Here is a 24,695-nt window from a genome sequence, read left to right as displayed (position 1 = left end):
AGGCTCAGTACCTCCCTGGAGTTGAGCTGGTTCAAGAGTGGATAGATTCAGGGTTCAGGCACTGGAATGTGCTGAACTAGCTACTTGGTCCTTTGGAATCTGGAGTGAGGTTGAGTTAGAAACATAGAAAATAGGAACAGAAGGAGGCCCATTTGGCCTTTTGAGTCTGCTCCACTATTCAATGCCTATCATTCATTTCAGTCCCCTGTTCTCTCTTTCTCCCCTTACCCTTTGGCCTCTTTAGCCCCAATTTTCTTGAAAAAATTCAATATTTTGGCCACAACCACTTTCTATGGTAGAGAATTCCACTAGCTCAGTGCTCTCTGGGTAAAGAAATTCCTCTTCCTCTCAGTCCTAAACGGCCCACCCTGTATCGTTAAGACTGTGATCCCTGGTTCTGGACTCCCTGGTCATCGGGAACATCCTTCCTGCGTTTATCCTGTCTAGTCCTGCTAGAATTTTATAGGTTTCTACGAAACACTGCTCATTCTTCTGAACTCCAGTGAATATAGTCCTAACTGATCTCATCTTTCTCCATACCTCAAGTTAACATGAGAAATAAACCAACATTGAAATCCGGGATCACAGAAGCAGGAAAAGGCCATTGAGCTCCTTGAGCCTGCTCTGCCCTGCTAGATCGTAGCTGGTCATCGAACTCAATGCCATTTTCCCACAATATCTCTAGATCTCTCAATGTTATTAGTACCTTGAAAACTATCGATCCTTGCGTAGAACCTATTCAATCACTGAACTTCCATAGCTAACACAGTGTGGAACTGAAGGAACACAGCAGGCCTGGCAGCATCAGAGGAGCAGGAAAGCTGATGTTTCGGGTCAGGACCCTTCTTCAGAAAATTAGCTGTCCGGTTAAGGAATTCCAAAAGATTCACTACCATGTTTAAAAACCACTCAAAATTCCTTAAGATGGTGCCTTCCAAACCACTTCTAGAAGGGGAAAGGGCAGGGGAAACACAGGAACACTACCACCTATCACAAGTTCCCCTCCAAGCCACCCACCATCCTCACTTGGAAATACACTGCTGCTCCCTCACTGTCACTGGATCAAAATCCTGGAATTCCCTCCCTAATGGCATTGCGGGTCAAACTACAGCATATGGCAGCTCACCACCACCTTGTCCAGGATATTAAGGGATGGACAATAAACATTGGCCAGCAACACCCACATCCCGTGGATTAATTACAGAAAGGTTTGCTGCCAGAAAACATAAACCGAGTTTAATGTTGATGCAGAAATCTCCCTTCCACACACGCTAGCTTATATATGGTGCGGTAGTGTTGGATGTACAAGGGAGGATGTGAGTGAGTGGTTTATTTTTTCCCAGTACACCATATCAGAGGTAAAAAGTGATCGGGTGGGTGTGCACAGACACGTGACCATGATAGACTGGATCCTGATTACCAACCGTGCACTGACCATTCTTTACGGATGCTCTCAGTGAGGTAGAAAGTGGTCAACATCTGTATGTTTGTACTTGATGTTCATTCTCAGCCAGAGACCTAAAAGAAAACTGAATGCACCGGAGAATGTAACACTCCAGTGCATCTTTGTCTCATCATTGACAAATTGGAACATGTTTGATCAGAAATCGACCAACTTGTTTCATACGTTCTTAAACAGAGTCACATTCTGCCCATGGCTCCTTCAAAAAGTAGACAAATCCCAGAACGTTCACTGCTGAAAGATAACATCCAAAGAACGAGCTGGAAGTAAGGTGTTGCGCTAGGTGGTGCATCGTGAGAGACCCTCTGTCACAAAGCAAAAAGATGCACTGCAGGCAAGTCCATTGAGAAGACAGATATTTAGAGATACACTGCCATTGTAAACAAGAGGATCAGACCATCAGGATCATTTAAATCAGAATGAAGGCCCTGCGATTTATTGAGCTCTACTGGATCTATTGGACAGGAGGAGGAGAAAGAGCAAGTTTGTTATGACAGTGATTCTTAGCAAGATTGTTGAGGGGGTGCAGGAAACAACATTTGATCCAGAGAACCATAGGGAAAGGAGAATTTTTTTTAAAAGCAGCATGTGATGACACTGGAACACACAGCCAGAAGGAGCCCAGAAGCAGATTCAGTCGTAACTTTCCAGAGAATTCCAAAGGAAATTCAGAAGGAAATGTTGCAAGGTGACAGGGAAACAGCAGGGCAGTGGGATTAATTGGATAGTGTCTTTGAAGAGTTAGTACAGGGACAATGGGCCAAATGATCTTGTGTCTGTGTTATACCATTCTATACACCTTAAACCTAGATCCTGAGGGCGACTCAAGTGTGCAAGAGCAGAGACCACCTGGAGCAGGTAAAGCCTGGCAACCTCTCCAGAATGGACTTACCTCCCAGAACTCCTCGGAGGTGTGGACAGCTGTCAGGCTGCTCAGCTCCAGTTTCTCCAGGATGTCTGCATTCATTAGGTCCACCTCCAGGAGCTGCTCCTCGGTCACTCGCAGGAACATCCAACTGCTTTCCAACTCAGGCTCCTCCTCCACCAACCGGCCAACGATGAAGGGCTGGCAGATATCTAACAGCGAGGACAGAAAGATAGACTTGGCCTTTTACACAGGAACTCTACAACAACAGGATGTCCCAAAGTGCTGCACATCCAGTGAAAAACCTGCACATTGCAGTCACTGCCGGATTCTCTCATTCCTCTAAACAGTAATGAGTATAGGTCCAATCCGATCAACCTTTCCTCATCAGACAAACACTTCATCCCAGGAATCAGCTCAGGAATTGACTCAGAACTGCATTCAATACAAGAATACCCATTCTTAAGAACGGAGACAAAAACTGTACAACAGTCCTCCAGTTATGGTCTCACTAAGACCACATATAATTGCAGCAACACTTCCTTACTTTTATAATTCATTCCCTTGGCATTAAACAGCAACATTCCATTAACCTTCCCAATTACTTGCTGCATTTGTATGCTAATTTTGCTATTCCTGTAGTGGGATATCCTGATCCCTTTGTACCTCAGTATTTTGAAATCTTTATTTAAATAATATGCTGCTCTTCTTTTTCCCATTAAGGTGGACACACTCATCTTTCCACATTATACTCCATCTGGCACATACTTGTCCCCTCGCTGAACCCATCGAAATCCCTTTGCAAGCTCCGTTTGGGCTCTTCACAACTAACTCTCCTACACACCCTTCTGTTACTTAAATGTCATATTTGCTCCCAAAATCCAGGTCACTAATATAGATTGCAAGTAGTTGATCATCATTTCCTAGTATCTTTTACCAAAAGGTTACTAATTCACTGTCTCATTGGACATCAGTACATCAGAAAGAAACATGTCCCGAACACTTTGCATTGTACCTCTCACTGTCTCCTCCTTCTCCTCTTCCTGCTCTTCCTGTGTCTCCACTAGTGACACAGAATTATTCAAATAAGCCCCTTCGTCGGGGGTGAGGTAGCTGGAGGAGGCATGTTCATCCCAGTTGCTGCTGCCCAGGGCTAGCAGAGTGGTCTCGTCACCCATGGCAGGGTCTCCTGAATCCTCAGAGGCAGCGTCCAGGCTATTGTTGTGATGGAAGATGCTGGAGGAGCTGTCGGCTTCATCCTTGCCAGGGGCATTGGTTATCTCAGAGTTGTATGTTTGCTCCTCCTTGGGGCTGTTCAGGTGATGCTGATAGCGCAGCCAATCATCTCCGATCTGACCACGGAGCTCATCCATCCTCTTGATATCCTCTTGGTGTTGCAAGACAACGTCTACAGAGTGATGACATGGATTTGAACAGTAATGAACAACATGGCAGTTTTACAAACAGGAAACAAAAACAAAGTTGCTGGAAAAGCTCAGCAGGTCTGGTAGCATCTGTGGAGGAGAAAACAGAGTTAACGTTTCGGGTCCGGTGACCCTTCCTCAGAACTGCATTTACAGCATCCGCAGTTCTTTTGGTTTTTACAAACAGGAAAATTGGCCATAAGAAACAGGAATAATAGGAGGAACAAAAACAGGAGTTGCTGCAAAAGCCCAGCAGGTCTGGCAACAGCAAAGAAGAAAAAAAATCAGTTAACGTTTCAGATCCAGTAACCCTTCCTCAGAACTAATGGTAGCTAGGAAAATGTCGGTTTATATGCAGAGGATAGGGTGGGGCAGGGGCTAAGGCGTATGCAATAGTTGGGGATAGAGCCCAAAGACAGAGGAGAACAGACAAAGGAGTTGACAACAATCTGGCTAGGAGAGTGAATAGCTGTTAATGGACACTGTTAGTGGCTAACAATAAGTACTGTGTAATGGTAGGCTATGTGATAACAAGGCCTGATGTGTGGGGTATGGGGCTGGGACATGGGAGGGTTCAGGCCCTAAAATTATTGAACTCTATTGAGTCTGGAAAATGAGGTGTTGTTCTTCCAGCTTGCGCTGAACTTCTCTGAAATGCTACAGCAAACCTGAGTCAGACATACCAAGGTGTAGAGCTGGACGAACACAGCAGGCCAAGCCGCATCAGAGGAGCAGGAAAGCTGACGTTTCGGGCCTAGACCCTTCTTCAGAAAAAGCCTGCTGTATTCGTCCAGCTCTACACCTTGTTATCTCAGATTCTCCAGCATCTGCAGTTCCTACTATCTCTGAGTCAGACATGTTGGCCAAGGAGCAGGGTGGCGAGTTAAAGTGGCAGGCAACTGGAAGTTCAGGGTCTTTTTTGCGAGCAGAATGTAGATGTTCTGAGAAGCAGTCACCAGTCTATGCTTCGTTTCCCCAATGTAGGGGCGGCTACATTGTGAGCAGCGAATGCAGTAGAATAGATTGTGGGATGTGCAAGTAAAGTGTTGCTTCACCTGGAATGTATGTTTGGGCCCTTGGATAATGGGGAGGGTGGAGGTAAATGGGCAGGTGTTACACCTTCGCTCGTTACAGGGGAAGTGCCGTAGGGCTTTTGGGGGGTGATATGCATGAAGGAAGTGTGGACCAGGGTGTCCTGGAGGGAACGGTGCCTGCAGAAGGCGGACAAGGAAGGGGAGGGGAGGGGAGGGGATTATGTGTCTGGCGGTGGCATCTCGCTGGAGTTGGCAGCTGATGATCTTCTGGATGTGGATGCTGGTGGGATGGTAGGTGAGGATAAGGGAACCCTATCGCTGTTGTGGGAGGGAAGAGAAGGGGCGAGGGCAGAAGTGTGGGAGATGGGTTGGACCTGGTTGAGGGCCCTGTCGACAACGGAGCTGGGGAATCCTCGGTTGAGGCAGAAGGTGGACATTTCAGAGGCTCCCTTGTCGAAGTTGGCCTCCGGAGACAGAGGAACTGAGAGAATGGGACGGAATCTTTACAGGAAGCAGGGTGCGAGGATGTATAGTCTGGGTAGCTGTGGGAGTCGGTGGTTTTATAGTGGATATTAATGGCCAGTCTATCCCCAGAAATGGAAGCAGAGATGTCGAGGAATGGAAGGGAGGAGCCAGAGATAAACTAGGTGAAAGTGAGGGCAGCGTGAAAATTGGAAGAAAAATCAATGAATTTTTCCAATTCCAGAATGTCCACCATCTTCCTCAAACGAGGATTCCCCAGCACCGTTGTCAACAGGGTTTTCAACCGGGTCCGACCCATCTCCCGCTCTTCCACCCTCACCCCCTCTCTTCCCTCCTGCAATAGCGATAGGTTCCACCTGTCCTTACTTATCATCCCATCAGATGCCATTTCCGCCACCTCCAGTGAGATGCCACCATCAGACAAATATCCCCCTCTCCTCCTTCCACCAGGACTGTTCCTTCCGGACACCCTGATCCACTCTTCCTTCACTCCCAACAGCCCCACAGCACCTTCCACTGCAACCAAAGGTGTAACACCTGCCCATTTACCTCCTCCCGCCCCAGTATCCAAGGGCCCAAACACTCTTTAAAGCAGCACTTTACCTACACTTCCCACAATCTAGTCGACTGCATTCGCTGCTCACAATGTGGTCTCCACTACACTGGGGAAACCAAGTGTAGACTGGGTGACCACTTCACAGAACATTTACGTTCTGCTCGCTAAAAAGACCCTGAGCTACCAGTTGCCTGCTACTTTAACACACCACCCTGTTCCCTGGACAACATCTGTCTCTCTGCCTCGCTGTAGTGTTCCAGCGAAACTCAACCCAAGCTGGAGGAACAACACTTCATTTTCCACTTGGGGACCTTGCAGCCCTTCAGACTCAATAGATTTCAATAATTTTAGGGCCTGAACTCTCCCATGTCCTAGCCCCCTGCCCCACACATCAGGCCTTGTTATCACATAGCCCGCCATTACACACTACCTATTGTTAGCCACTAACAGCCTCCGTTAACAGCTATTCACTCTCCTAGCCAGATTGTTATCAACTCCTTTGTCTGTCCAACACTCTCTTTGGGCTCTATTGCCACCTATCATTTATGCTTTAGCCCCCGCCCCAACCCTATCCTCTGCATATAAACCAGCATTTTCCTAGCTACCATCAGTTCTGAGGAAGGGTCACTGGACCTTAAACACTAACTGATTTTTCTTCACAGATGCTGCCAGACCTGCTGAGCTCTTCTAGCAACTTCTGTTTTTGTTCCTGATTTACAGCATCCACAGTTCTTTCAGTTTTTATTAGGAATGGGATTAGGCTGCTCAACCCTCACTTCTGCCCTGCCATTCAATGGGATCATGGTTGATTCTACATTCCTCACATACACTTTCCTGCCCTTTCCTCATAACCTTTGATGACCCCACTGAGGAAGAATGTATCGCAACCTTAAATATACACAAGGACTCTGCCCCCATAGCTTTCTCCGGCAAGGAATTCCAAAGGCACTCGAACGTCAGAAGAAAATCTTCCTCATCTCAGTCTTAAACTGGCTCCCCTTGATTCTGAGACTATGCCCTCGTCTCCCATGAGGGGAGACATCGTCTCAACATTGACCCCGTCAAGCCCTTAAGAATCCTTTATGTTTCAATGAGATCACATCTCATTCTTCTAAACTCCAGTGAGTAGAATCCCAACCTGTTTAACCTTCATTCATAAAATAATCCCTCCATACTAGGGACCATCCTACCAAATCTGCCCACCTACCAAATCATTTCTCTCTTTTCTGTGCTATTTGTTTTAAAGGCAGACTTTCCCTGGAGGATGGAGAGACACTCTAATAAGAATAGTCATCATCCCTTGTGCCTATTCAATTATTCAGTAAGATCATATAAAAATCAGATCACTGCGGAAGCTGAAAATCTGACATGACACAAACTGCTGGAGAAACTCAGCAGCTGTGTTCAATGTCATTTTCTTTCTGGCTGCATGAGTTTCCGCACGCTTCTGGAACGGGAAGTCAATGCTGTGTTCAGTGTCATTTTCTATCTGGCTGCATGAGTCTCCGCACGCCTCTGGAACGGGAAGTCAATGCTGTGACTGGTGTGCTGATGCCAATCGCCATAAGAGAGACTCTGGGACAGCTGTGCGTGCAGTTTAGAGGGAACATTACTCAGCAGGTCTGGCAACATCCACGGAGAGAGGTAGAGTTAATGTTTCAAGCCCAGTACAACTCCTCTGCGGAACTTCTCTTTTATCCTGTTCTGAAGAAGAGTCATGTTGAACTTGAAACATTAATGGTTTTTCTCTACAGGTGCTGCCGACCTGCAGAGTTTCTCCAGCTTTTCGTTCATTGAATCATGATTGATGCAATACGAACGTGACTGAGGAGTTAAAGACACTCTCTATTTCACCCAGTCTTTGAGCATTGCAATACATCCCGCTTTTTCAGTCTGCAAGGGACCTGAACAACTCTGCTCAATCATATATTTGGCAATTTAAGCATTAATTTGAACAATTCAAATCTTACATGTCTCCACTTCCCTTCAGTCAGTTTGCAGCCCAGCTCTCCAAAATACTCACGCGATGTGACTGGAGTATTCTGAACGTCCTTGTCACTATCACTTGGCTCCGAGATACTGGCAGTCCGCACCTTGATCTTACTCTGCAGTGGGGGTGGGGTTGGTACCCAATAAGGGGAAAAAAAAGTAAAACTTAATCAGTTTGATTATGTAGGATATGGGCACTCCATGTAAAGCTCAGAAACAGGCCATTTTTTAAATTCATTAACGGAATGCGGGCGTCGCTGGCTAGGGCAGCATTTATTGCCCATCCTTAATTGCCCAGAGGGCAGCCGATAGTCACCCACATTGCTGTGGGTCTCGAGTCAGATGTAGGCCAGACCAGGTAAAGATGGCTGTTTCCTTCCCTAAAGGACATTAGTGAACCAGGTGGGTTTTTCTGACAATCGACAATGGATTCATGGTCATTAGATTCTTAATTCCACATTTATTTTTGAATTCAAATTCCACCATCTGCCGTGGCTGGATTCGAACCTGGGTCCACAAAATATTATCTGGGTCTCTGAATTAACAGTCCAGCGAAAATACCACTGGGCCATCACCTCCTCTGTAAATCGCCATTCAACCCAAGTAGTCCATGCTGGTGTTTATGCTCTCAAAATATTCAATCTTCCTCATGTTTTTACCTAGAATCACCTCAAAATGTCTCCAGTCCTTGCTTCACCTACTCTCTCTAAAAAGGAGTCACACAGTCTCACCACTCCGAATTTCCCATTGGATTAGTTAGTGACCATGGCTTACTTACGATGTTGTGTTCTAGATTCCCGGGGGTTGAAAGCATTTTCTCTACATCTAGCACATCTAATTTTTTTTATTAAAATTGCAAAGGAGTTGGCTGAAGTACACCAAAGGTTTGTATATAAATCCAATGCTTTCCTTTTGGTATACTAGTTTGAGTGCATGGTCGAGGTAGGTTTTATGGTAATGTAATATGCCCCACTTGCCTGGATGGGTGCAGCTCCAACAACAGTTAAGCAGCTCGATGACATCCAGGACAAAGCAGCCCATACCCCCCTCCTTCAACATTCACTCCCTCCATCACTGACACTCAGTAGCAGCAGTGCATTCTATCTACAAGTTGTCCTGCAGAAATTCACCAAGGCTCCTCAGAAAGCACCTTCCAAACCACAACCGCTCCCATCTAGAAGGACAAGGGCAGCAGATACATGGGAACACCACCAAGTTCTCCTCCAGGACATATACCATCCTGACTTGACAATATATTGCCGTTCCTTTACTGTCACCAAGTTAACATCCTAGAACTCCTGCCCTAATGTCTCAGTGAGGAAAGCTACACCACATGGACCGCCAGCCAGCAACACCCACATTCTATGAACCAATGTGTAAAAAGCTGAAGCATTTACCTTTTTGCGGGTGATTGGCCTGGCACTGCTGTCTGATGAGTATACACATTCACTGCGGTTACTGATCAGCGAGGATTCCAGAACACTCCTGAGCGTGCTATTCCGGGATGAGTGGCCTATCAGCCGGCCAGTCTTTGGCAGGTACTGCAAGAGGGAAGGTTACAGGGTTTCAGGATTGCAGCAGAGAGGGTGCACGAGATGCCAGAGAATGGTCAGAGGGAAGAGGGACCTCAGTTGTTGGTAGTTTTTCCCTTTATAGTGAGTCGAAGGGGCTTGATACAGATATTATACAAACACACAAACAAAAAGACTTCAACACTTTTGAGTGTGCTCTGCCAGTCAATAAGAATTACCTCCACTTGAAGAATAATTCACTCCACGGTCAACATGAATCTACTGAACTCGGCTTTAAAAATATGCAAAGATTCTTCTTCCACCACCTTTTCTAGAAGAGGGGTCCAAAAACTTGTTTGTCCTCCTTTGACTTAAACAGGTGACCGATTTTTAAAGTGCTTAACTCCAGTTCAGACACTGTATCTAACCCCACGCTCTCTCCCTTCCTGGGTATGTTTGATGGGGACAGCATAGAAGGAGCTTTCATCTGAATTTAAGAGTGCAACAACATGTCATGTGGATGCGTAAGGGACCAAAAGACGTTTTACTCGTGATGGGATACTCACTGTGAGCTCTGCCATAGTCAATGGGTCTCCATCCAAAATCAGCTGTGGAGGAACAAACACAAGAGTCAATAATATAGCAATGATGCAATCAGAATGGGACAGTGTGAACTCCTAAGTTCTCAACATCATTCATTATCCCTTTTGTCTTCAATATTCTCCAACATGTATAGACACCATACTCATGGCACCCTTTCTACACTGACCTGCAAGTTCAAGTAAAAATTTCAGGAGAATAGAAGGGAAGAATATACATGCCAAAAGCAGACACTCAGATTACCAACTGAATGGGAATCAGCTCCATTCTTCCCTGACATGGGTTCAAAGCAGGAAAACTAGAAGACCCTCCCCACTTCCCTCACCCCAACCCAAGCACGATGCACCACTGATCACTGTACCTTCTACTGTCTGGGCCCTGACATTGAGAATTCCCTCCCTAAAAACTTCTCTGCCTCTTCTCTTTCTCACCACGCTCCTTAAAACCACCGTCTTTGACAAAGCTTTTGGTCACATCACGATATCACTTTACACAACTCGGTGCCAACACAGTTTAATAACGCTCCTTTGAAGCGCATCAGAGTAATTTACTATGTTAAAGGTGCTATACAAGTGCTGGTGGCTAGGTGCCATTTGTGGTCACAGTGAAGAGCAAAATGTGGACGGGAGACACAAAGGTAAAAACTAGGAAGCACTGATTGGGAAATTCAAACTTACAAACACACATCCCCATATTCTTCCACAACGCCAATTCACTCACCAAGGAAAAATCCAATTTCTCTTTCTCAGATCCAAAACGAATCACCTTACACTTGACTTCCACTAAACACAACCTACTAGTGTACCACAAAACACAAGGAAAACAAGTGGACCATTCAGCCCACCAAACCTGTTCAGCCATTCACAACATGTTCACAGTTTACTTTAAAAACATTAAAACTACAAGCAGGAGGATGCCATTCGCCCATGCAATGTGATCATGGCTGATCCTCTATCTCAATGTCGCATTCCTGCTTTCTCCCCATGCCCTTTGATGCCTTTATTCTAAAATATTATCTTCCTTCTTTAATATATTCATTATCTTGGTTCCAAAGCCTTCTGTTGTAGAGAACTCTACAGCTTCATCACACTTTGAATGAGACAATCTTTTGTCATCTCATTCCTAAGTATCTACACTACTTCCTGAGACAGTGTCCCCTGGTTCTAGACTCCCCAACTCCCTGCACCTAGTTTGTCCAGCGGTGTTAGAATTTAGAAGGACGAGGGGGAATCTAATTGTAACATATAAAATTCTATTGAATACAGACCGATTTTGCCTCACAGGACAGTCCTGCCATCCCTGGTAACAGCTCCATGAACTTTTGTTGTACCACCTTTATGGTGAGTACATCCCCTCTGAGGGAGGGAGACCAAAACTGTCCACAAATTCTCCAGGTGTGGGTTCACCAAGCCCTGTATAACTGCAGTAGGATCTTGGGCTTTGACTCCACTGTCCCAGCCACTCTTCATTTCTCTCACTTCCCCAAGACACCAAAAATCTGCCTTTCCCAGCCTTAAATATATTCCACAAGGGATCATTCACAACACTGAAACAGGCAGGAGAGAACAAGTCCAAAACATTTTTATCACTTTCTCCAGCACAGAAGACTATCACAGCAATACCACATGAATACATGAACAAGGAACAAGAGAAGGCCACTCCAGCCTTCAAACCTGGTCTGCTGTTCAAAATGATTGCTGCTGATCTGATTTTAACCTCAACGCCATAAGTCTTGCACATCCCTGATAATGTTTAATCCTTTTGGTAATCAAGAATCAAACTACGTCTGCCTTAAAAATGTTTAAAGATTCAGCACCCTTTGCCTTTTGAGGAAGGGGAGTCCAAAGACACACAATCCTGAGGAGAAGAACATTTTCTCATCTGCTTTAAATGGGTGACCCCTTGTTTTTAAAGGGGCGTGTTTGTTGACACCAACACATGTACATATTGCACTGGTTAAATCACATAAATGCATACAAGCAGACTGGGTGGGGGGGGGGGGGGGGGGGGACAGACAGAGAGTGTGGATTGGACATGGAAGAAGGGAGAGAAGGAGGGAGGGCCTGCCAGCTCCTGGGCCCTCCTTGTTACCCCCCCATCCCGCAACTCCCAAGGCCTGGGCTCACCTTGTCGCCACCCACCTTCACCCCCAACAGTCCCAGCTCCTAACCCCTCTTGCATCCTCATTCCAGGGATTACCTCTATCCAGAGTCTCCTCTCCCCAGTGAGCCCTATTTCAAAACCGCACACGGTTTCCTGCACATGCATTTGTGCATGATGTCACATGTAATTTCTAAATGATTGCATATCGTGTGCACGCATGTTCCAAAACAGCATGCGTGTAGCTGCCTGCAGTTGCGGGTGTTAGCAAGCACTGTCCATTTTTAACCTATGACCCCCCATTCAAGATTCTCCCACATCCTTTTCCATATTAACCCAGTCAAGTCCCCTCAAGAACTTACATGTTAAGTATTCCTCTGACTCTTCTAAACTCCATCCTATCCAGCCTTTCCTCATCAGGCAATCCAGAATGATTGAAGGCAAAAGGAGGTGAGTGGATTGCACAAAGCCAAAGCCAAAGCCAAACCCAGTTACCAGCCTTGTTCCAGCATGCTGCTCCTCCCCAGCAACTCAGGAAGTGACCTGCTAGCAGTGAGAGACTCCAAACTCTAACCAGCTCAACAGTACCCACAAATACTTACCCGCATGAAGGCTGCTTTGGGTGAAAGGTGATGGATAGTGCAGGGTCGATGCAGTTTTTGGTAACATACGGGGTTCCCTTGAAGGAAGAGCTGTAAGACAAGACACTAGGCATTACACACCTGCACTGAAGTTTTGCCAGATGGGGTAGAACATGGGAAAGCAGGATATGGAAGGAGTCAGCCATTCAGCCCATCAAGCTTGCTCTGCTATTCAATAAGATGATGGCTGATTTGGTTGTGGTCACAACTGAACGTTCCTGCCTGTATGCTACATCCACACGAATACCCTGCACTGCTCTGCTCACCAACAAGTCCGAGTGCAACAGATTTAAGAAATCCCAATATGGGCTGGGCAAAGTACATGAATTGGGAAATGAAACGGACAGCAAAGCTCTTTCTACTTTTTGAAGCTGAAGTAAAACTTCCTGTACTGTTGCCACACACTCCCAGGACAAGTATACCACAGGATTAGATACAGAGTAAAGCTTCTTCTAACCTGTCCTGGGGTTAGCCGGAGGTTGAGCGGGGGGGGGTGGTGTGGAATAGGTGAGGAGAGAACGAGAGAGAGAGACACAGACAGACAGAGAGAGAGACACACCATGTGATTGTTTTGCTCTTTTCTTGCAGCAGGTGTGGACAGGTTGTGCCCTAAAGATGGGGCTGTTTAACAGAGATTATTTCCATGCATTTCATTCAACAGAGAAGGGAGACTTTCATGCCAAGAAATCCAGATTAGCTCTGGATTTAGCAAACCTCTGATGTGAGACACCAGCCAGCTCAGTTATGTGGCTATTGGGCTCAAACCAATTGCCCTCTGAAATAGTGAATCTTACTGTCAGGCATACTTTTCATACAAGAGTGCCGTACTTAAAAAGCTCACCTCATCCCCAGCACAACACAGATGCAGGATCTGTGCAAACTCCCTCAATCTTCAGTGTTCCCCAACTTACTGACCCTCACTGTGCTATTAGTCACACCACCCACCTCCTTTAGGCTGTGTAGCTGGGACAGTGGAGCAAGCTGTGCATGTTCCGAGATTATGTTGTACGCCAGATCCAGGTGTTTCAAATGTGATAAATGCTCGACTCCTAAAAAGGGAATAAGATATCAGAAGATCAAAAGAAAGAACCACTCTTGCCTTTATATAGCACCATCCAGAAGTTCATAGTATGTCAAAGTGTAGTTGTTGTAATCATGACCATATTGCTTGACGCGCAGTAGCAACTTCAAATGACTTTCAAAAGGAACCAAATAAATACACACTCAACTATCTAAAAATTTGTGATTTGGATGAAAGCACTGAAAGTATAATTGCTAAATTTTCTGATGACACAAAGATATGTCAATAGATAAATGTTGAAGACAACGTAAAGAGTATCCAAATGTAAGCGAGTAGGAAAACATTTGACAAATGGAATAGAATGTAGCAATGTTAATTTGACCAATTCCTGATGCTCTCCACAGATGCTGCCAGACCTACTGACATTTTCCAGCAATTTCTGTTTCTGAGTTTCAGCACCCAGAGTTCTGTCAATTTGTCCTTTTTGGCAGGAAGAATACAAAATCAGCTTAAGTGGAGAAAGATTGCAGAAGTCTTGAGGTGCATGTCTGCGTGTGCTAGTACATTCATTTTTCAAGTTAATATGCAAGTATCTCAAGTGATTAGCAAAGCAAGTGAAATGATTGTTTCGAGGGAATGGAATGTAAAAGTAGGGGCGTTTTGCTACAGTTACAGAGACCATCACTGAGACCACATCTGGAGTACCATGTACAGATTTTGGACTCGATACAGAAGGACATCATTGCATTAGATGCGGTTCAAAAATTATCTGACCCTTGGAATCTATTTTATGATGGAAGATTGGACAAGCTGAGCCTGTATCCACTGGAGTATGAATTGGGGGGAGGGGGAGAGCACGCAAGAGTTGGGGGGGGTGGGGAGGGGTGGGGGGGGGGGGGGGGGGGGGGAGAGAAAGAAGAGCAAGGGGGAGCAGGGAAAGCGACCGTGATAGAGAGAATGAGAGTGCGAGAAAATCATATTGAAACATTGTGGCCTGAATCTTTTGATCTGAGTTGGAATCCTGTAGCCCACTTACCTTTCCAAGAGCTCTAGTGAGGATTTGAATATGGAATGCACTGCCTGGAAATTTGGTGCAGACATCTTCAATTAAGGCATTCAAGTGGGCATTGGATATGGAGAAAAGGCAGGAGATTGGCATGAGATGATAGAACGGATGATAGGCCGAATGGCGTCCAGTTGGGTCATAATAATTCTGAGATTCTCAAAGCAGGGCCTTCATAACAGGAACAGTCCAGTAAACCACACCAATATCAGTAGCAGTGAACTATCACAGAAAACATTTCTCTTTTTATGGAAATAGCTGCCGATTCCAAATGAGTGAGAGGGTAGAGTGGGTAAGGTGTTCCTGCGTGGTGAGTGCGATTGCGGAGATTCTGTGGGGGAGGTGGGTGGGGAGGTTTAGGGAACGGTTATAGTTAACTAGGAGTAAAAGCAGGCTTAATGGTTCTAATATAAAACAAAGAACTGCGGATGCTGATGACCAGAAACACACAGAAACAAGAACTGCTGGAGAAACTCAGCAGGTCTTGGCCTCATCTGCGGAGAATAGGAGTTAACATTTCGAGCACAGTGACCCTTCTTCAGAACCTTTCTAATGTTTCCAAGCAAACTATTCAGTTGTGTGTGAGAACCCTCTGACGTGACCTCAGGATCAGGGAGGTTTTGGAGAGTTCTAAGCAGTAGGTAACTGCCTGTCACAGGATTCCACTTTCTGGACAAATCCTACCAGATTAAAATCCCAGAACACCCCAACAGTCCACTTACACCAAATATAGAGTGCCAAGGTTCTGGGAGGCAGCTCGTCATCAACTGCTCAAGGACAATGAGGGAAGGGCAGTAAATACTGGCCCATCCCAGTGATGTCCACATCTCGTGAATGAATAGGAAATAATCGTCAGCTGCGCTGGGATTTCTGAGAAGTCACAACTTGAATCCCTCAGTATATCCACACTCTGCCTAAAGCAGTGACTAGGGAAATGGGTCACAAGGGGACTTGACAGGATGGATACTGTGAGGTAGGATTATCTCTCCGAGTTGGGAACTACCAGACACCATTAGAAATCAGGGGTCTCCTTCCTCTTTAAGAGGGAGAAGCAGGTCTCTGAAGATTTGAGCCTGAAGAGATGTCTTCTCGGAGAGTGGGGGGGGGGGGGGAATGTCCCTGAATATTTTTAAACCAGAGATAGATTGACTCCTTTATTCATCAAGAATCTAAGGTTATGAGGGTTGGACGAGTCGAGTTGACACTACAATCGGTCATAATCTTAGCAGCAGACAGGAGGGGCCCCAATGGCCTAATCCTTCTCCAAAGTCATTTCATTTGCGCGATGAGGGCATCACTGGCTAGGCAGCATTTATTGCCCCTCCTTAATCACCCAGAGGGCAGTTAAGAGTTAACCATATTGCTGTGGGTCTGGAGTCGCATGAAGGCAGGACGAGGTCAGGACGGCAGGTTTCCTTCCCCAAAGAGAATTAGTTTCTAAGTGACATAGTTGCAGAAACTGAAGACTCTCAACCACAAACTGAAAAACCCCAACACATAGCAGCCAGTTTACCATTAATATTCTCCAAACTGTTGTTGCGCAAGAGCAGAGTGGTCAGCTGAACTCGAGAGCAGGAGCTGAAGATGGGCACTCTCTCCAGAAGATTGTAGCTCAAGTTAACATATTCCAGTTCCGATAGGGGCTGGGGGTTAAGGAGACGACAGTTAGACCGTGAAGGAGAAGTCAGAAAAACAGGCTCTAACTGGAAGCACGTGCAGCCAGAGGGCTATTTGGCCAAGTGTGGCAGCATCACCACATTTCATCGTATCTCCATGAGTGATATACTTGGCAGTGACCATTAGCATTCGTGTCTCCATTTTCACTACTCCCACCATCCTGCAACCGACCCCACCCCTCCCATCCCATCCCAATACTATCTAAAATGGCTTGAATACAGCTTGAGCCTCATCTCCATTACTAACTATTAGCACACAAACCACGTTTCATTTCACATCAAACCAGAAACACATCCCTCCACCTGCAACTACCCTTTCCCCCAACACATCAAAACCCTCAGCTGGAGAGATGGTCATGTGGGGTACAGCCCCCACAATGGATGGAAGTCCTCACCTTGAGATGCTCCGCACAGTCCTGGATTCGGTTATGACTCAGGTCCAGAATCCGTAGCACACTGAGCAGGGCCTGTTGGAACAGGACAGCAAAAGGATAAAGCAGGAATCAGCATGGAAACTGGTCCGTTACTGCATTTTCAGCAACAGAATGAGAGTGTTACATGACAAATAATTCACGTTTCATCTGGAAGCAAGTTTGAATTCCACCAACAGTGGGGCAATGGAGATTCACTTCTCAACAGCAACTAAAGGTTGGTATTAAATGCCAGCCACACCAACATTTAATTAATGAATGAAAATTATCCTCTGTTGGGGATAAGGTTGTGAGGAGAGTCAGGAACAGGAGCTGGTCACAATTACATTCCTCATTCCTACAGCCTAGGGAATCTTTAATTGAGCCAGTGTAAAGGAAGCTTTACTCTGTATCTAACCCCGTGCTGTCCCAGTCCTGGAAGTGCTTGATGGGGACAATGCAGACAGAGCTTTATACCTAATGCTGTAAAGTATCTGTCCTTGAAGTGTTTGATGTCAAGTTTAAGTGTAAAGGGAGCTTTATTCTATCTAACCATGTACTGCACTCAAAGCTGAAACTGGCTGGATTTCTATTTAGAACAAAGAAAATTACAGCACAGGAACAAGCCCTTCGGCCCTCCAAACCTACACCGACATGCTGCCCGTTACAACTAAAACCCCCTATCCTTCCGGGGACCATATCCCTCTATTCCCATCCTATACATGTATTTGTCAAGATGCCCTTTAAAAGTCACCATCGTATCTGCTTCCATTACCTCCCCTGGCAGCGAGTTCCAGGCACCCACCACCCTGTGTGTAAATAACTTGCCTCATACGTCACCTTTAAACCTTGCCCCTCGCACCTTAAACCTATGGTGCCTGGTAAATGATTCATACCCCCTGGGAAAAAGCTTCTAACTGTCCGCTCTGTCCATGCCCTTCATAATCCTGTAGACCTCTATCAGGTTGCCTCTCAACCTCCATCGTTTCAGTGAGAACAACCCAAGTTTCTCCGACCTCTCCTCATAGCTAATGCCCTCCATACCAGGCAACATCCTGGTAAATCTTTTCTGTACCCTCTCCAAAGCCACCACATCCTTCCAGTAGCTTGGCAACCAGAATTGAACACAATATTCCAAATGCGGCCTAACTAAGGTTCTATAAAGCTGCAACATTACCTGCCAATTTTTAAACTCAATGCCCCGGCCGATGAAGGCAAGCATGCCATATGCCTTGTTGACTACCTTTTCCACCTGCGTTGCCACTTTCAGTGACCTGTGTACCTGTACATCCAGATCCCTCTGCCTATCAGTACTCTTAAGGGTTCTGCCATTTACTGTATATTTTCCAACTGGATTAGACCTTCCAAAATGCATCACCTTATACTTTTCCAGATTAAACTCCATCTGCCATCTCTCTGCCCAAGTCACCAACCCATCTACATCCAGCTGTATCCTTTGACGGTCCTCATCACTATCCGCAATTCCACCAACCTTTGTGTCATCGGCAAATTTACTAATCAGACCAGTTACATTTTCCTCCAAATCTATATTACAAATAGCAAAGTCCTAACACAGATCCCTGAGGAATGCCACTAGTCACAGCCCTCCATTCAGAAATGCACCCTCCCACTGCTACCCTTTGTTTTCTATGACTGCGCCAGTTTTTTTTATCCATCTTGCAAACTCACCTCTGACCCCGTGTAAGTTTACCTTCTGTATCAGCCTGCCATGAGGGATCTTGTCAAAGGCCCTACTGAAGTCCATGTAGACAACATCCACTGCCCTACCTTCATCGATCACCTTCATTGCTTCCTCAAAAAACTCAACCAAGTTAGTGAGACACAACCTCCCCTTCTCGAAACCATGTTGTCTCTCGCTAATACGCTGACTTATTTCCAAGTGGGAGTAAATCCTGTCTCAAAGAATCCTCTCCAATAATTTCCCTACCACCGACATAAGGCTCACCGGCCTGTAATTAGCTGGATTATCCCTGCCACCCTTCTTAAACAAAGGAACAACATTGGCTACTCTCCAATCCTCTGGGACCTCCCCTGTAGCCAGTGAGGATATAAAGATTTCCCTCAAGGCCCCAGCAATTTCCTCCCTTGCCTCTCTCAGTATTCTGGGGTATATCAGTTCAGAACATAAAATTGATTGAAGGAAGGTCAGGAGGGAAAGTTCTAATGTCTTTATTATCAATTCTAGTCCGAAATTAGCTGACGCCCCACAGAATAAGGGCTGAAACTGGACATGGGTAGCTATGCATCACGCAGCTACCTATTAAACAAACAGTGCATTCAGATGCTCAGTAGGAAATTCTGGCAAATGGTCTTACCAGTGAGCTGTCCAGGGAGGTGATGAAGTTGTTGCTGAAATTAAGCGTGTGCAAATCGAGCCAGGGGAGTGCAGAGCTCAGGTCCCCACCGCAGACCGAGATAATTTCCTGCATTGGGTAAAGGAAAAGTCAAGAGACAGATGGGGTGGGGAATAGAAATAGAGAGAGAGAGAGAGAGAGAGAGATGGGAAGAGATGGAGAAAGAAATAGCACAGTTAGCAATGGGCTGATTTAGAGGCTGTTCCTCCTTCCTCCAGGTCATCACTGAGCTAAAAGGAAATACCCCGTCTCCAAAACCACCACCACTTGCTGTGCACCCAGACACTCTACATCACCAGACAAGTATGGCGAGAATCAAACCAGAGGCTGACCTAGTTTTTGAGAGATCCCATGGAAGGCTGGTCCAAACAGTAAGAGCCCACAGGATCTAAGACAAGTTGGCAAATTGGATCCAAAATTGGGTACAGCAATGGCAAATGGAATTTAATCCTGGTAATAGTGAGGGGATGCATTTTGGGAGTCTAATAAGGGAATGATTTATGCAATGAATCGTAGGTCCCCTCGGGAGTACTGAGGAACAAAGGGACCTTGGTGTACAAGTCCGTAGACCTCTGAAGGTGTCAGCACAGGTAGACAGGATGGTGAAGGAAGCATATAGGATGCTTGCCTTCATTAGCTAGGGATTGAATACAGGGCCAGGGCAGTCTTGTTGCAATTTTATAAAACATTTTTTAGTCCACAGATGGAATACCGTGTGCAGTTCTGGTCACCACTCTTTTGGAAGGACACAATTGCACTGGAGAAAGTGTAGAGGAGATTCACCAGGATATTGCCTGGGATGAAAAATTTCTGTTAGGAGGATAGACTGGGTTTGTTTTCCCTGGAGCAGAAGAGGCTGAGAGGAGATCTTTTTTATTCATTCACGGGATGTGGGCGTCACCAGCTAGACCAGGATTTATTGCCCATCCCCAACGGCCCTGAGTATTAAGAGTGAACCACAATGCCGTGGGTCTGGAGTCACATGTAGGCCAGAACAGGGAAAAGGTGGCAGCTTCCTTCCCTAAAGTGCATTAGTGAACCAGATGGGCTTTTCCAACAATCGACAATGGATTCATGGTCATTGTTAGACTCTTAATTCCAGAGTCTTTTTTATTGAATTCAAATTCTACCATCTGCAGGGGCAGGATTCAAACCCAGGTTGCCAGAACATTACCGGGATCCCTGGATTAACAATAATACCACTAGGTCACTGCCTTCCTATATCTGTTTGAGGGATTATGGGAGGCATAAACAGACTAGATCAAGAGAGATCAAGAGAATCTTTATCCCCCTGACAGCTGGTGGTATTTAAATTTGAATAAATGATTAAAAACTGCAACACGGTTACAAGGAGATCAAAGTTGGGGCCTACTTATTCGGGGGTATGTAACTTCTCAAAAAGACAGGTAAGACCAGAGGGCACAAGTTTAAGGTGATGAGCAAGTGGTTCAGAGGAGATAGGAGAATTTCTTTTTTCCTCAGAGGGTGGTAGATATATAGAATGTGCTGCCTGAGAGGGTGGAGGAGGCAGGTGCTCTCACAAAATTTAAGAAGCACCTGGATAAGCACTTAAAATGCCAGGGCAGAGCTGGCTGTGGACCAAGTACAGGTAGATGGGATTAGTGCAGTTTGGTGTTTGTGGGTCATCACGGACATGATGAACTGAAGGGCCTGTTTCTATGCCGTATGACTCCGTCAGCCCGGTCATGAAGCCAGGCACTCTGTTTGATTAGATTATGTATTTCTAAATGCTGTCTACATTCTTTATAATAGGCTCCAATATTTTCCCAATAACAAGCTAACTGGCCTGTGGTTACCTGTACTTTTCTTTCCTTCCCTTTTTAAATAAAGGTGTTACATTGGGAGTATTCCAATCCTCTGGGACTTTTCTACAGGTTTTCCTAGACATTATTTTAGGACTTTGTTCCAAATACACTCTATGAACCCTTCCTTATCAAGGTCTACTAGGAAGCGTACAGATCACTCCCACTGGTATGATATTCCCCTTATTATTTCTTACCTTCACACATATGGATTCTACATCATCCAATCCATGATGTTATTTTGCTATTGCACTTACTCTAAATAACGCTACACACACCATCCTTTCTTTCTTGAACAAAAACAGAAGTTGCTGGAAATGCTCAGCAGGTCTAGTAGCATCTGAGAAGAAAAATCAAGAGTTAACGTTTCAGGTCTGATGACCCTTCCTCAGAACTCCTTTCCTTCTTACCTGTCTTTTTGACAAGTCACATCCCTGGAATATTTAGGTCCCAGCTTTGATCTCCTTGTAACCATGTTGCTGTAATGGTTGCAGTTTTCAATCATTTATTTGAATTTAAACACTACCAGCTGTCATAGACTCAGAGTCATACGGCACGGAAACAGACCCTTCAGTCCCAAACTGGTCCCACTTGCCTGCTCCTGGTCCATACCCTTCCAAACCTTTCTTATTCATAGTACCCACATCCATCACTTCCTCTGGCAGTTCATTTCACACACGAACCAACCTCTGTGTAAAAAAAGTTGCCTCTTGTGTCTTTTTCAAATTTCTCTCCTCTCACCTTAAAAATATGGCCCCTAGTCTTGAAATCCTCCATCCTAGGGAAATAGTGTGCTCCAGAACAGTAGCTTGGCCCTCTGGATTATTAGTCTAGAGATGTTAGCACTGTATCACCATCTGTCCTTAAAAATATTTCATAATGTTCAGATAGCTCTTTGACAATAATTTCAGTGTGAAAACATCACTTGTTGATGCTGGGAGGTGGGCATGTGTGTACGTGTATATAGTGTTGTGGGGGAGGAGTGGGGTGAAAATTCTGGTTTGTGTGGTGTCGCTTACAGTACTACTTCTGTTGTTTGCAGGGTCTGACTGAGGGCAAATTGATTGCCCAGTCTCTTGCATCCTTGCTGCAAAAACAAAGTCACTAACCAGCTGTAAAGCACTTTTCAACATGCAGATGGGAAAGGTGCAATACGAATGCAAGCCCCTTGCTTCTGTAAAATAATCAGAAGTGGTCCATTTCGGACAGCTGATGGGCCCACCCTCACTCTTCTTGTGTCTGATAGAGGACATAGACTCACCTCAATTGTGTTGATGCAGCTTGAACAGACAAGGATCTCGAGTCGTGTGTAGACAGACCGGAGCCCTTCCAAGCAGTGAGGAGGTACCCGCTTCAACTGGAAGACAACAGCGAACTGGGCTTAGGGCTTTATCATGCAATCCACAGAAGCACAATATTCTATTGCATCGGCGCATCACAGAGGTCTAGATCTGATCAATATTGTCTTTGCAGCGCACCGTACACATTGATGATACTACATCCAAACAATGTGTCTCACAAAAACCAAAAGAACTGCGGATGCTGTAAATCAGGAACAAAAACAGAAGTTGCTGGAAAAGCTCAGCAGACTTGGCAGCACCTGTGAAGAAAATAGAGTTAACATTTCGGGTCTGGTGACTCTTCCTCAGTTCTACTTTTCTAGCAACTTCTGTTTTTGTTTGTGAATGCGTCTCACAAGCTTGGAATAAAGTGGCCTAATCTGCAAGAATGTGGAACTTTTCTCTGCTCCCTATATTTAAACTTGATGTAAGTCCTGATCCTATTGCAGGTCTGTGGTCACTGACCAAGACTGGATTCCTGGCTGAGCAACATTGTTACTTTAAATTAGTCATCCTCCTTTTCAAAACTCTCCCTACCACTGTAATCTCCTTCAACCACACAACCGAGTGCCATCTGACCTCCGTTAATTCTGACCTCCTGCGCATCCCGGATTTTAACCGCTGCACCAGTAGCAGGCCTGCCTTTCAGCTCCCTGGGCCCCAAGTTCTGGTCTCCCTGCTATAGGAAGGATATTATTAAGCTGGAGAAGGTTCAGAAGAGATTCACCAGGGTGTTGCCATGTCTGGAGGACTGGCATTATAAGGAGGGGTTGGATAGGCTGGGACTCATTTTCACTGGAGTGTAGGAGGTTGAAGGTTGACCTTATAGTGGTTTATAAAATCATGAGGGGCATAGCTATGTCAGGTGTCTTTTTCCTGTGATGGGGGATTTCAAGACTTGGGGCATATTTGAGAGGAGAAAGATTTAAAAGAACATGAGAAGCAATCTTCTTTGCACCTGGATGAGGGCGTAGAAGGATGGGTTAGTAAATTTGCGGATGACACCAAAGTCGGTGGAGTTGTGGATAGTGCGGAAGGATGTTGCAGGTTACAGAGGGACATAGATAAGCTGCAGAGCTGGGCTGAGAGGTGGCAAATGGAGTTTAATGCGGAAAAGTGTGAGGTGATTCACTTTGGAAGGAGTAACAGGAATACAGAGTACTGGGCTAATGGTAAGATTCTTGGTAGTGTGGATGAGCAGAGAGATCTCGGTGTCCATGTGCATAGATCACTGAAAGTTGCCACCCAGGTTGATAGCGTTGTTAAGAAGGCGTACGGTGTGTTAGGTTTTATTGGTAGAGGGATTGAGTTTCGGAGCCATGAGGTCATGTTGCAGCTGTACAAAACTCTGGTGCGGCCGCAGTTGGAGTATTGCGTACAGTTCTGGTCGCCGCATTATAGGAAGGATGTGGAAGCATTGGAAAGGGTGCAGAGGAGATTTACCAGGATGTTGCCTGGTATGGAGGGAAGGTCTTATGAGGAAAGGCTGAGGGTCTTGAGGCTGTTTTCGTTAGAGAGAAGAAGTTTAAGAGGTGACTTGATAGAGACATACAAGATGATCAGAGGATTAGATAGGGTGGACAGTGGGAGCCTTTTTCCTCGGATGGTGATGGCTAGCACGAGGGGACATAGCTTTAAATTGAGGGGTGATAGATATAGGACAGATGTCAGAGGTAGGTTCTTTACTCAGAGAGTAGTAAGGGCGTGGAATGCCCTGCCTGCAAAAATAGTAGACTCGCCCACTTTAAGGGCATTTAAATAGTCATTGGATAAACATATGGATGATAATGGAATAGTGTAGGTTAGATGGGCTTCAGATTGGTTTCACAGGTCGGCGCAACATCGAGGGCCGAAGGGCCTGTACTGTGCTGTAATGTTCTATGTTCTATGAGTGATTAGAGTGTTGAATGAACTTCCAGAGGAAGTGGTGGATGCAAGTACAGTTACAATGTTTAAAAGACATTTGGATAAGTACATGAACAAGAAATGTTTGGAGGAATATGGGCCAAGCACAGGCAGATGGGACTAGTTTAGTTTGGGATTATGGTCAGCGTGGACTGGTTGGACCAAAGGGTCCGTTTCCGTGCTGAATGACTATGACTCTGGAATTCCCTCGCTGCACCTCTCCACCTCACTTTCTTCATTCAAAACAGTCCTTAAAAGTTAACTAAATAAAAACCAAAACAAGTGTGGATGCTGTAAATCAGAAACAAAAACAGAAGTTGCCGGAAAAGTTCAGCAGGTCTGGCAGCATCTGTAAGAAAAAAAAAATCAGAGTTAACATTTTGGGGCCGCTGACCCTTAATGCTTTGACCAAGCTTT

At 45.5% G+C, this 24,695-nt stretch overlaps 1 protein-coding gene across 3 annotated transcripts in view; it reads right to left on the bottom strand.

Annotated features, from left to right (window-relative positions):
• LOC109938710 (serine/threonine kinase 11 interacting protein) overlaps window positions 1–24,695 on the bottom strand; it is a 115,587-nt gene that overhangs the window by 67,552 nt on the left and 23,340 nt on the right. For all 3 annotated transcript variants that reach the window (XM_048599048.1, XM_048599051.1, XM_048599049.1), the window contains exons 5-15: window positions 22,295–22,390; window positions 19,172–19,279; window positions 16,821–16,892; window positions 16,263–16,392; window positions 13,611–13,714; window positions 12,627–12,716; window positions 9,891–9,932; window positions 9,211–9,354; window positions 7,848–7,929; window positions 3,343–3,735; window positions 2,355–2,539 (exon numbers count right to left, since the gene is read on the bottom strand). In XM_048599048.1, coding sequence (XP_048455005.1) covers window positions 2,355–2,539; window positions 3,343–3,735; window positions 7,848–7,929; window positions 9,211–9,354; window positions 9,891–9,932; window positions 12,627–12,716; window positions 13,611–13,714; window positions 16,263–16,392; window positions 16,821–16,892; window positions 19,172–19,279; window positions 22,295–22,390 — 1,446 coding nt within the window. The remainder of the gene's footprint in view (window positions 1–2,354; window positions 2,540–3,342; window positions 3,736–7,847; window positions 7,930–9,210; window positions 9,355–9,890; window positions 9,933–12,626; window positions 12,717–13,610; window positions 13,715–16,262; window positions 16,393–16,820; window positions 16,893–19,171; window positions 19,280–22,294; window positions 22,391–24,695) is intronic.

The sequence above is a fragment of the Rhincodon typus genome, chromosome 7 (assembly GCF_021869965.1).
Source record: "Rhincodon typus isolate 14 chromosome 7, sRhiTyp1.1, whole genome shotgun sequence".
Lineage (NCBI taxonomy): Eukaryota > Metazoa > Chordata > Chondrichthyes > Orectolobiformes > Rhincodontidae > Rhincodon > Rhincodon typus.
Note: the sequence above shows the minus strand (reverse complement) of the source record. Positions and strands in the feature narration are given on the sequence as shown.